The following is a 13,026-nucleotide window of genomic DNA, read 5'->3' as shown; positions in this document are numbered from 1 at the left end:
TACTATGGTAAACATCTCTGCACATAATCGTTTCCGTGTGCATGGAGAACTTTTCCATTTACAACGTGCTTTTAAGTCATAAAACGTTGGCTGTTACCATGCAGGGGCAGGCGGGGTAGCTAGGTGCATCAGGGTGCTTTTCGCCATCCCTGGGCCTTTCTCCTTCCCCTTTTCCTTCACTCCTCACTCCCTCCCTGACTCAGGATATCTATCTGATTCTCTCTAGCAATGGATCGTGGGGAATGGACATGCAACTGATCTCTGGCAGAACTGTAGCACCTCTTCCTCAGGAAATGTCCACCACTGTTTCTCATCATCACCGAACGGTGAGGCTGGTTTTGTGCTCCACGAGCTTGTCCTCAGATGCCTGTAACATGTTTCTCAGTCCAGAGCTGGAAACGCTTATTGGAAGACACAAGCCAGAATGCTGTTGCTGGAGTGGGTTGGGATGTGACGGGAAGCCATGAGTCCAAGGCAAATGGGAGGGGTGGTGATCTCACTGGGGAAGCTGAGAGCCTGGGCATGATTATGGTTCACTCTATCTAGAGACATGCCCCTAGCGCCCTCCTGATCACTTAGGATAATGCTTTTTGTGATTTAAAAAGAAAATGTCGACATGGGAGCTGTAAAGGTGATATGATAGCTAAGCCTTAGGCAGACTCCCTTGGGACATTGGATCAAACGTGTATCTTTGGTTTGGTGGCTGTGCCTATTCAGAATTGTCCTGCCCCTTTCTGCTGCAGTGACAGTGGGACTGCCTCACTGCACCATCAGTCATATGGACACAAGACTGACTGCCTTTCCAGGTCTTGGACCTCACTGATGCCACCTAGCATCAAAACCTTTGAATATTTCCTTGTTGCAAGATGGGGACTTGAAGCTGTTTGCAAAACCCTAAGCTAAGCCTTGGGGTCCTTAATCCAGAAGATTGTATTTCTCCTCTGTCCTCAGCATCTTTGCTTGTGAGATGTGGAAGCCAGGCTTCATGAGGGTCAAATTAAGGGATAGTTGGCAGCAGAAGCACCAACTAGATACCCTAAGCACCCAGAGGGAAAGGAATGCCCAGCCAGGAGCCCTGCGTGTTTGGATGCAGACAGGCGGAGGTAAACAGGATGAGCTGTTTTGGTGGCTGGGTAGGCCACAGCGATTGGTGTTAAGAGCCCGTGGACCTGGATCCACATGATCTTTTGTTCCAAAAGATGTGTCCTCAGGCTGGAAGGACCTATAGATATAGCAGAGCTTTCCTAACATCCTGGGTTTAAAAGGCCACAGAAATACAACTTTAAATGTTGCTGCAGCTACTCATAGATCCAGTATATATGTTCAAGATGCTACACCAGATGAGAGAAACCAATTTAGATCCAGTTCAATAAAACAGGCAGTGAAGTGGCCTTTGGTCCTGGCTTTGCATAATCCAATTTCTTTGCTAGACTTTCCCTCTTACGGCTCTGTACCTAGTAATACCCGAGCATGTCCCAAGCTGAAGCATTATTAACCAAATTCCTTGAACCACAGTACAAATAGAAACTGCTAAAATACTCATTTGGTAATTTATACGGAGAAGATAAGCAAGGAGTGGAAAACCCTGCTTTATGTTTTTACCTTCTGGATTGGGGAGGGAACGGAGAAAAGATCCCAGTCCTATTGAAGTGAGAACAGTGCTTAATCTTGTCTCTGAGTATGTGAAAGACGTTGAATTAAAGCCATCCCAGAAATTACATGGTGGGTTTGCATGGTGAGTTGGCAACTGAGTAAATGAAATACTCACGAGTGCCTGAGAATGTGACCATAGCACTGCTTGTCCCCAAAGCCACAGCATCCGGTTTCTCCCCCTTCAGGGTCTGGCTAAACTTCCCTGAGCACTGTGGAGGGGAGTCTCCGTCCTCGCTACTGACACCTGGTGGTTACAAGTAGTGACTCAGCCCGAAAAGGGCAGGCTTTGGTGCTCACAGGCGCCATCCCCAAGTGGCATCTGGCCACGCGACTTGGCACGGAATCCTGGACTCTTGGGCCCGGAAGGGGGCAGTTTTGGCAGGTGTGTTAAAACCCGGCTGAGCTTCAGCAGAAACGAGGTGGCAGAGGAGTTGCTAAGTTGTGTTTAAACCATCTGCAGGAAAGAAAGTGATATTGACCTGTATGCAGCCTGTTACTGACTTGCATTTGGTGTCTTCTGCGGTTGGAAATAGCTGTCAGTTGGTGCTAGAAGCAGATCTCAAAGAGGCACTAGGGTTATTTTAATCAGGAAACTTCTTATCTCTCAACTTGTTCCTTCTGTGCCAAGCTCATGTTCTTGGGTTCATTTACAATGCCTCCTCAGGGTGGGTTTCAAATCTGTCTCATTGCTTTCTGAGAGCACCCCACAGTGTCTGTTCTCCACATCTCCCTTCTCAGCTCCCACAATCAGGGCATTTTGAAAACATCTGGACGCTGTCCCTGAACACGCTGGGTTTGTTTCCACTCCACTCAGGCTTAATCTAAATTTGAAATTTCCGTTTACACTTCCCCAGTGGTGGTTATCTCTGCTGCTCTCTTCCCCAACGTGGCAGCACTTGCTACGACTTCAGTCTTAAGTGTCGAATCCTCGGGGGCCTCTTCGATTGAGTTTAACAATTGTGGCAGCAAACAATAAGCTGAAAAAGGTGTGTAATTTTTAAAACATTATACTGCCTTTACAAATGAACTATGCTCGTTGCAAACCATTTACCGTGTCTGTATTTGCTCTTAGAAAGTATGTTTGAAAAAAAATACTTGTTAAGTAATCAAAAGTAACTCATTATTGACATCGATTTGTGAAGAATATGTTGCAAATGTGAAAAAATATGTAGTGGTATGATCTCGGCTCACTACAACCTCCGCCTCCTGGGTTCAAGCGATTTTCCTGCCTCAGCCTCCTGAGTAGCTGGGATTATAGGCGCCCACCAACATGCCTGGCTAATTTTTGTATTTTTAGTAGAGAGGGGTTTCACTATGTTGGGCAGGCTGGTCTCGAACTCCTGACCTCAGGTGATCCGCCCACCTTGCCTCTCAAAGTGCTGGGATTACAGGCGTGAGCCACTGTGCCATGTGGCTTGGTATTTTTTTCTGAAAGGACTCCTTTTTCTGGTGCACGACCACGACACTGCACCTCTCTCTGGCGGTTGCCATTTATGTTGTTTTCTATATGAATGAGGCCTCCTGGCATCGTGCCATGAGGCAGTCTAACATCTAGGTTGTATAGTTTGAAAGAGATATACCAGATCTTGCCCCCAAACGACATCTTGATATTAGAAATAGTTTTAGAGTTTTAACTGACTTTGACTCTGCCTGCCTTCTCGTTTTTCTAAATGTGTTTATATACTTTCTGGCATCCCCTCCTTATCTGCCTCGTGTAGGCAGAGGTGAGAGAGGCTTAGTGTGGGGATATTCATTATGATCTTGTATCCAGTTCCTTTCCAGCCCAGGGAATACGAGGATCTGGAAAGCATGGGCCTTGCCTTGATGGTCCCGAGCCTGGTCAAGGAGTCAGGAGATAACTATGGAAGGGTGAATCACTCTCCTGGAAGGCAGAGCAGGCCAGATGCCCAAAGGGAGGCAGGCAGACAGTGCCCGAATTCAGGGAGGAAGTAGAAGGGAAATCTCTGGTGGGAGGTAGAATTTGATCCATCCTCCAAAGGATGGGCAGGATTTAAGTCAGTACAGGCAAGGGGGAAGAGAATATTCCCTGTTAGAGCAATGACATGACCTAAGGTAAGGGTAGAGCAAGGCAGGGGATGGGGTAGACCAGTTGGCTAGTGTTCTGGTTAGGATTAGGGTTGACTGTGTATAAGAGAACATCTTCAAATGATAGGGGCTTAAATATGATCATTTATTTTTCTCTCTTTTCAAAGAAGTATGGAAGTAGGTAGCCTGAGAGAGGTATGGAGGTTCCATGAAATTGTCAGAGATGCAGATACTTGCTAGCTCATTTCATAACCATCTCTTGGGTTTGGTTGTCATCTTGAGGAAACAAAAGGCTGCTAGAGCTCCAGCCGTCACATCCATGATTCAAGCAGTAGGGTGGAGAAAGGAGGTGGGGAAGAATGAATCCCCTTTTCTTTTAATGAAATGTAACACGGTCACACCTACACCTATTTCTAAGAGAAGGCGAGAAATATAGTCATTCGGCCTTGGGGGAAACATGGCTTCTCAAATCACAGAAACTTGACAGCAAGTACTTCTCTGTAAGCCTGGTGTGGAATACTTCCCTTGAGGGTTTGACCATCCCCTCCCATACCCAATCATACTCTTTTGCAATAGCTCAGTTGCGCCCTCTACAGTTCCGTAAGTCCCGGTTATTTCAGCATTCTTCAAAGAGTCCATCTCTGCTTCATCCTGGGTTCTGTCAGCACCCCACCATTCTCATATGGACTCTTCTCAGAAACTTTAGGATCTGTCGAGGCTTCTCTCTATTTCTACCACCTCTCCAGGTACAAATGAAGTTTTACTATTATTACTGAGACAGAGTTTCGCTTTTGTTGTCCAGGCTGGAGTTCAGTGGCACAATCTTGGCTCACTGCAACCTCCGCCTCCCGGGTTCAAGCAATTCTCCTGTCTCATCCTCCCGAGTAGCTGGGATTACAGGCATGCATCACCACACTTGGCTAATTTTTTGTGTTTTTAGTAGAGACGAGCTTTCTCCATGTTGATCAGGCTGGTCATGAACTCCCGACCTCAGGTGATCCGCCAGCCTCAGCCTCCCAAAGTGCTGGGATTACAGGCGTGAGCCACCACGCCCAGCCATCTTATTATTATTTAATGACGTCTCTTGAATCTCTATTTTCCTCCAGTCCAGACCTCTCTTCTGAATCCCAGACCTGTTTATCCAGCTATCTCCTGGCCACTTCCCTTGGGATATCGAAGAGAGACCCCCAAGCCACTAGGCCAGAGAGAGAGTCCTTATCTCCTCTGCCAAATCCACCCCTTTGTCACTTTCTAGTATTTTAGTGAATGCTGCTTCACCAACTGGCAAGCCAAATATCTAGGGTCTGCCTTGACGTGTTTCCTTCTTTCTCTTCTCAGCATTGTCACGGGTCCCTCAGGCCACCCCGTGGTTCCAACGCCTGTTGCCCACCTGTGGTCACGCTGCTTTGTCGTTTGTCAGAGGCGCCAGGGCAGCCTCCTAACTAGTTTGCCTGCACCCTTTCTTGCTCCTCTGTGACTCATTTTTCATACGGAATCCAGGCTGATATTTTAAAAACCACAAACCTAATTATATCACTCCTCATTTGGAAACCTTTCGGAGGCCCTTCGTTGGTCTTAAGCTTCAGAGGAAAATCTTTAATGAGGCCCATCGAAATCTACCTGAACGATCCACTCCTGCTCCTGTTAAGTCTCACCTCCCATCTCTCTTCCCCTCATCTTGGAATTTCAGCATTTTCTCACTTCCTGAAACATGACCTTCCCACTTCGGGAGCCTCTTCATTTCTCTTCTGATCTTTCATGCAAGACTATTTCTTGAACAACTATCGTGTACCAGAGACTACCGTAGGTACTAAGGTTACAAGAGTGAACAATAGCTTATGTTTTACTGGACAAACCAGTCAATAAACATGGAGAATTTGGGAGGGGCAATGGTAAGAACTATATAAGACAGGTTAATGGGATAAAGAGGGATTGCAGTAGGTGAAGGGAGGTCTCCTTGAGGAGTGACCACTTGAGGGTGGCCAGGAGCCAGCCATATGAACATCTGGGGAAGGTTCTGTACAGAAGGACCATCAAGTGCAAGATCGCTGGGCAGGGAAGGAGGTTGTTAGTTGAGGGACAGAGGGCAGGGCAGAATAGTGGGAACAGAGAGTGAGGGGTAAGTAGAATCACAGACCATCTCAAAGTGTGTGTGCCCCCCACCCACACTAGGAAGGAGCTGGGTGCATATGCATGCATTTCTAATCTTTGTGGTTTCCTTAGACCTGCTGTCTCCATGGGTTTCTCAGTGGTCTGTTGGATTCCAAGTTGGAGTGATAGTCTCGAAGCCTCCATAAGGCAGAATATATCAGAAATTGTACAAGGTAGAAATGCATCGGTTATATTTTCAGTGATTATTTTGGGTGACAGGATTCTTATCACTTTGACGGTTTTCTTTTCTTTTGCTGCCTTACCTGTTTTCCTTATTGAGATCTTTTATTTTCACAATCAGAAAATAACTGTGAACATTTTATGCTAGAAAACTGGTTTTGAGTAACAAGTAGGTTGGCTTTGCCTTAATTAAGAGAGTGGAGCCCCAGGGCATGGCAGGCAGGGTCCATGGGTTAGCTTTGAATGAGGCCAGTTCCTGGAGCTTTAGTTTGCAGACTCATACAGTCTGGAAGGCTCTGGTGAGGGGGAGGGGTGTGTCAAGCCTCCTCCCCAAGACCCTATGGGCGAGTTGAAAATCTACTGACCCAGAGGATTCAGGCAAAATATTTGCCCTGCTGTTGAATGAGCCAGTGCTTTTCGTTTTTAAGTCTCCAAGATCCAAATATCAAGTCCAAGTTCTCACAAGCGTTCCCCTGCTCTTTATTGAATTCGTGTGGACCTGATATGCAGCAGGATGGGTCAGAATCCTGGAATTAAGCCACAGGCGATGTGGGAGCCCAGGAGCTGGAAGGGCACAGTTCTGGCTTGCCCTGGCCCCTGGCTGGTCTTCGTCAGCTTCAGTGATGAGGCAGGACCCAGGCAGAGTTTGTCTTCAGTAAAATCTGTCTCTCAGGCCCTGTCCCTGCTCACAAAGTCCTCTCTTGTCTCAGAAGAAAAGGTAGTTGAGAAACTTTTTCATGCTGAGGTGTTAGGCACAAAAAGTGTGTCCCTTTTTGAATCACTTTTGTTTTTAAAGAGGAGGCCAGTGCTCAACACCAAAGCATAAGGGAATTATTGAGCTGTCCTCTAATCTGTCCCCAAACATCCTTGGCCACCTCCATTGTCTAAGGGCAGTACTTGCAGCCCCTCGTTTCCCAGTGACAACAGGTGGGTCTCCTCTACCACAGTATGTGGGCTGGACCAGCACCAGGCACTGAAAAGATGACCACTTACTACTCTTCTTTTCTGTTAAACAGCAGCAACAGCAGAAACAGCAAACTCGTGACTATTAATAGGTTGTGTGCGGCATTAGATCAGTGCCTTAGGTTGAAAATTAGAGAAACTAAATCTTGCCAGTCTCAGCAACCCCCAACATGAGTCCTTGGTGGGCTCCTATCATCCCTGTCTTCAGAATGATCCCAGACTTGTTTATCAATTTGGTGACACTGTCATTTTGGCAAGGACACCAGACAATTTCCTTGTCTGTGGCCCAGCTGTTGGCCAGATTTTAGAAAACACAGGAGACCTTCTTCATTTATGGGCCCATGTTTTACATTTTAAAACCTTTGTGGCTCCCTGAGTCAACCCGTAATCTCTACCCAAGTAATGGCTCTGGATTGTACATGCTCTTATGAGATGCTGAGACCCTAGTGGTGCAAAGGAGGTACAGAGGATGGAATGTGCTGTCAACAGGCCAAGATTTCAACCCTTAGAGTTTCTCTAATGCCAATACCCAGGAATTAGTATGAAATGTTTGTTTGAACCTGTGTCTGAACCATATGACCTGGAAACTCTAGTCTTTGCTTTAAAAAAAACTTCAGTTGTATCCCCAAGATTTCACCAGCACCAAGAAAACATCCCTTGCATTTCAGGAGCAGGGATTGGCCATGGTGCAGCCTGAGGTTGTGGATGTTGATCTTTGGTGCCCGAGAGAAGGCTGTCTGGGATGAAGCCTTCTGACTGTGCAGTCATCCACACACGTGTGGCCCCCAACACTGGCAGGGACCTGGAGTCATCTGGCCCATCCCTCCTCCCTGTCCCATCGAGCTGCAGACCTGTCTGCAATATGCCCTCCACATGTTCATCCTACCACTGATAGGGAACTCACTACCTTCAAGAGAGCCTCTTTTATTTTTGACGAGCTAATAGTGAGATCCATTCATTTGTTATTCAACTCTACTGAGCCTGTCCTACATACTGGCCACTATTCTAGAAATGGGGTGCACAGAGATGAACAAGAAAGAGCAGGTCCCTGCCATTGTGCAGCTCACAAGGAGCTGGAGGAAACAGGCAATACACAATAAATGCATCACTATGGGTAGTGGAACGTGCTCTGCAGGAAACAAATAGGGTGATCCAATGGAAAGTCATCACTGGAGGAATGAGCTGCTCAGGGAAGCCCTCTTCCTTCCATAGTGATGTGGTCTGAGATTTAAAAGACAGGGAGGGACCAGTTATAGGAAGAACCATGGGAAGAAATTTCCAGGAGGTAAAGGGAAGAGCCAAGGCCCTGAGTTAGCTGAAGAAAAGAGGGTGGGGAATGCGGGAGAGAGGGATGAGAGCAGGATCGCTGGGGCCTCACAGGCTGTGGTACTGAGAAGGACAGTTGGGACATCATTGAAGGGTTTTAAGCAGAAGAGTGTCATGATTTGATTTGTGTTTTGTAAGCTCATTCTGGCTGTTGAGAATGAATTCTGGGGAGACAAGAGTAGAAACTGGGGACCAGTGAGGAGTTTGTGGTCATAGTCCAGACTGGACATGATGATGACACTGAGATGACAATGACGATGATGTTAAGAATACAAACAGCTCACGTAAGTGCCAGGCATTCTTTGAAGAGCAATGCATTTAATCCTTACAAGAACTCTAGGAGGTAGCTGGTGGCTTAGCTAGGGAGGGGAAGTAGAGAAGAAAACAGGTCTCATGAAAGGGTTTGCTGATGGGTTAGATGTAGGAAGTTAGGGAAGAATGATTCTAGATGACTCTAGGTTTTGGGCTTGAGCAACCGGTGTGTAACTGGATCTTGGACTGAGATGAGGAGACTGGAGGAGGAACAGAAGATTTGGGGCAAGGGGTAGAAATCAGGATTTACATTTTGATCATCAGAGAGATCAGCAAAGCACTTCAATTTAGAAGTCTTTAGCTCAGGGAAGAGGTCTGGGCTGGAAATTCAAAGTCGGGAGTCATTCCTCTATACCGAAGGGTATTCAATGTCATGGTGCCGAATATAGTTATTTGGGGAGGAGTTGAGGAGCAGAAGACAGAAAAAGAGAACAGTGTTCAGAGCTAAGTCTTGAGCATGCCAGGGGTTAATGAGGGTACAGGAAGGAGAGTAGGGATGAGCAGCCAGTGATGAGGGAGGAATGCCAGGAGATATTGTCACTTAAGAAATTACTTCGTTAAACCCAACACTGCCCCTCTTTTGTCCAGTCACTTCTGGTTGCCTTCATTCATGCCTGATGTGCTGGACTTGGGTTTTATCAAGTTGCTTGGCTCATCCTTAAAGAGTTTAAATCCCCATAATGCCTCCTGGACAATGACCGCAGGGTGACCCCAGTCTCTCCTCTATATGATGACTCTTCAAACAGTTGACGATTGCAGTTTTTCTTTCTCTTCTCCGGTGGTGATACCTCCTTCCTTCTTTCAGTGGCTTCTCTGGTGCTGGGGATTCCACTGGAGTCCCCGCTGCAGAAGCAAGGCCTCTTCTTGCCCGTCTGTAGTTTGGTCAGTGGTTTGGCTTGGCAGGCTGATGAGCGGAGAATAAGGGGAGCCCCTCTCTCTTTGCCACACCATTCTCCTTCCTCCCTCTCTAGTTTGTGTGGATTCTAAGTCTGAAGAACGGTGGTAGAATCATTTAATTCATTAGATTTCAAACATATCATTGACTTCTCTGCACCCCAGTGTGTTGTAGTGGAAAAACTAGTAGTGTGGGCATCAGGGATTCCTTGTTTTTCTGCACCGGGTCTGCCTCTAACGAATTAGGTAATCTGGGGCAGGTACCCTGGTTTCCTAAAAGCAGAGTGGGCATTGAGGTAGGACCTGAAGTTGAGGTACGACCTGCACATTGCATGGGTCCCGGAGCCTCTGTTCATGTTCAGGATGTAATTGTTGCATCGAGGGATCCTAAAAGGAGGTGGCCTCTGAGCTGGGCCTTGGCAATGGGGTAGAATTTCAGTAGGCAGAGGGAGCAGGGATGGGTTTTGTGCTTGCAGATGGGCACTGGTTTACTGTTGCTGGGGGAGGGGAGCAGTTCTGTTGTTCTAGCTCTTAATTTCCATCATGCATGGTCTTTTTTCATACTTTGGGGAAAAGAAGGAGGAGAACTCTATTATTTCTATAGGGAGAATTCCTCCTAAACCTAAAGATCTTAAAACTACACCAATTATTCCCTGTTCATTCTCCACTGATGCAGTTCATGACTGCAATTGCAACCGCCTTTCCCGTCATATTCTGTGGCCAAACTCGGTGTTTTAAAGTGAGCTGTTCTTTTAAAAAACAGGGAAAAAAAAGTTTCCTGATAAATCAGTTTGAAGGACGCTGAGTTTTGAAAGTTAAGCAGGCTTTGATCATTCATGGTACATTGTGAATTATCAAGGAGGGAGATTGATATCCTTGATCATGCAACCCACGTCCCTCCTTTTTCTTTTGTATCTGGTGGAGTAAGTCTTCCAAGAGCAATTCTTAGAGAAACAAAGCCTACTCTGTTTCCCTTTTCTAGAGTTTTCCAACAAGGGTATAAAAAAGCCTCAAACAGCTTACTATTATCCAACAACCTCAGGTACCTCAGTGGCTGCATGTTATTCCCTTTAGAAGTCTAAGAACTCACTAGCAGAACAAGAATATGGATGCCAAAGTGCAAAACTAGAGCCGGACAAACTAGCTCTGTGCCTGCCACAAAGCCTCTTAATTAGGAATGCAGGTCATTGAACAACTGTATCAGCTTTAGCCGGAATACCTTGACATGAAGATTCCTTCCACTTACTGAGCAGTTTGTGCCCACTAGTGGCCAGACACAGGCTTTGCTCTAGCTAAAACGCCCCCAGAATTACCTGTTGAAAGAGCCATCCACGTGGCCTTCATCGCCTTTGTGAGCTCCATGCTGGCACGCAGTTGTCTCCATCTGTTTTGCTTTCTGCATGAATCATGGGCAAAGTTAGCCTGACCGGCGAGCCCCATTTCAAAGCCACCAGCTGGGGGTGAAGTTGAAGCCCAGGGGGCAAGACCCACGCTGGGCTCTGGGCATGCTTGAGCTGGTGGGTGAAGCATATGGGCAAAGGCCACATTGTTTAGGATGGGGGCCTTTCAGAGACTCAGCTATTTCTGGAATGACATTCATACTGAGAAATAAGGAAAATGGCGATCTGTGTGATGGTTGTGGGCTGGGAGGTTTGGGCGTGGGAGCCCTGGACTTGGGGTCATGTGTTTTGAAAACAGTCTAGCGCTATGCAAATGGGAAGTATTAATAACTCTGCCTCTGTGATTCACCCTCGCATGGCTTTTTCTCTCTTGGGCTCTCTAAGGTCTCTTCTGACTCTTTTGCAACTGTCCTTCCTTTCACTTTCAAAAAACCTATTATCTTGACTCAGAACGGTTTTATGAATTGCCCAGAGTGGGACTTGATATGGGGCAGGGTTGGTGCCATGCTGGTAATGAAAGATGCACATGACCTGTTACATTGAAAAGTGCTTCATACTTTCTGAGTCCTTAACTCACTGGGTTGTAGGCCCTGGGCTAAGAATACAGCTGAGGGGGCTGATGTATTTCCTTCATTGCTCAGCTGCTCCTACAGCAGGAATCTGACCTTGAAATGAGCCTTGATTGTTGTGCAACTCGAGCTTCCCACTATCTGGGGGGAGCTGGGTCTGGGTGCTGCCACGGCCCATGTCAGAAAGCTGTCAGCAGCTCTTGTACCGGACACTCTCAGAACAGGAGGCCTGCAAAGAACATTTTTTTTGAGACAGAGTCTTGCTCTGTTTCCAGGTTGGAGTGCAGTGGCATGATCTCGGCTCACTGCAATCTCCGCCTCCAAGGTTCAAGTGATTCTCCTGCCTCAGCCTCCCAAATAGCTGGGATTACAGGCACGTGCCACCACACCCAACTGATTTTTGTATTTTTGGTAGAGACGGGGTTTCATCACATTGGCCAGGATGGTCTCAATCTCCTGACCTCGTGATCTGCCCGCCTCGGCCTCCCAAAGTGCTGGGATTACAGGTGTGAGCCACCGCGCCTGGCCAGAGCTTTAGTTTTTAATTCAGTGTTCAGCACCAAGGCTGGATATTAGCTTAAAACTGCCAGTGGGAACTCCACGAATATTTACCAGGCCTCCACTTTGCACCAGGAACTGAGTGTGGCCTGGAGGACAGCAGGTACACAACATAACCTCTACTATTTATTGCATACAAATTGCAAGTATGGGTGGGGGGCGGGGAAGAGTATCGCCACACTGGGGCTTGTGTTAATCTGTAGTTTAGCCACTTGGGATGTTGGTGTCACACTAGGTTTTATTTAAATAAAACAGATTGGTAAATGACAGCATTTTTCCTTGCATTATATTTCTCTGAACTAGAATAATTATTTTCTGTACATCTGACTTGTTTTGCTGTAGCAGAGTTTGGCAAGTAATAGCTTGCATGTCGAATCCAATCTGCTTCTGTAAATAAGATTTTATTGGATATATGGCTATTGGAGGAATGGGCCACACCCACTCATTTACATCTTGTCTGTGGCTATGGCTGATTTTGTGCTACGAAGGCAGAGTTGAGTAGTTGCTAAGACCGTATGACTTGCAAAGCCTAAAGTATTTGCTCTCTGATTCTTTATAGACAGTTTGCTGTCTGTGCAGATATTTGCTCTCTGACTCTGTAGCACCTTTATGCTGGAGAGTAGATATGAATTGATGCCAAAGTTGTATCAAAACACTTTTTGGAGTTCTGGCCGATGTGCTAATAAGCTGGCTTGTGTGAACATCGTAGCTCCCATTTTCATACGGCTTGGTGTGACCCAGATAGAAATGCTCCAGAACCTGGCCGCTCAATAACAGCCTGTAAGTGCTTGTTTACCCTGTTTCTCACATCAGCCTTTTAGGTGGAGTTATTTGCACTATCCTTGAACAGAGCTTCAATGACAACTCTTTTGTTTGATGATTATGACAACCCAGTAAACTATATTAGTGCCTCAAGTTAGTGAAGCAGAATTCAAGGCCAAAAAAAATGCATGCGGCAAGTTAGACGGGTGGTC

General features: G+C 46.6%; 1 protein-coding gene across 2 annotated transcripts in view; it reads left to right on the top strand.

The window, feature by feature from the left end:
• Nucleotides 1–13,026, top strand: part of PMP22 (peripheral myelin protein 22) — a 35,519-nt gene that overhangs the window by 5,986 nt on the left and 16,507 nt on the right. For both annotated transcript variants that reach the window (XM_021928746.2, XM_021928745.2), the window contains exon 3: nt 227–326. In XM_021928746.2, coding sequence (XP_021784438.1) covers nt 227–326 — 100 coding nt within the window. The remainder of the gene's footprint in view (nt 1–226; nt 327–13,026) is intronic.

Source organism: Papio anubis, chromosome 17, assembly GCF_008728515.1.
Source record: "Papio anubis isolate 15944 chromosome 17, Panubis1.0, whole genome shotgun sequence".
NCBI classification, from domain to species: Eukaryota; Metazoa; Chordata; class Mammalia; order Primates; family Cercopithecidae; genus Papio; species Papio anubis.
Note: the sequence above shows the minus strand (reverse complement) of the source record. Positions and strands in the feature narration are given on the sequence as shown.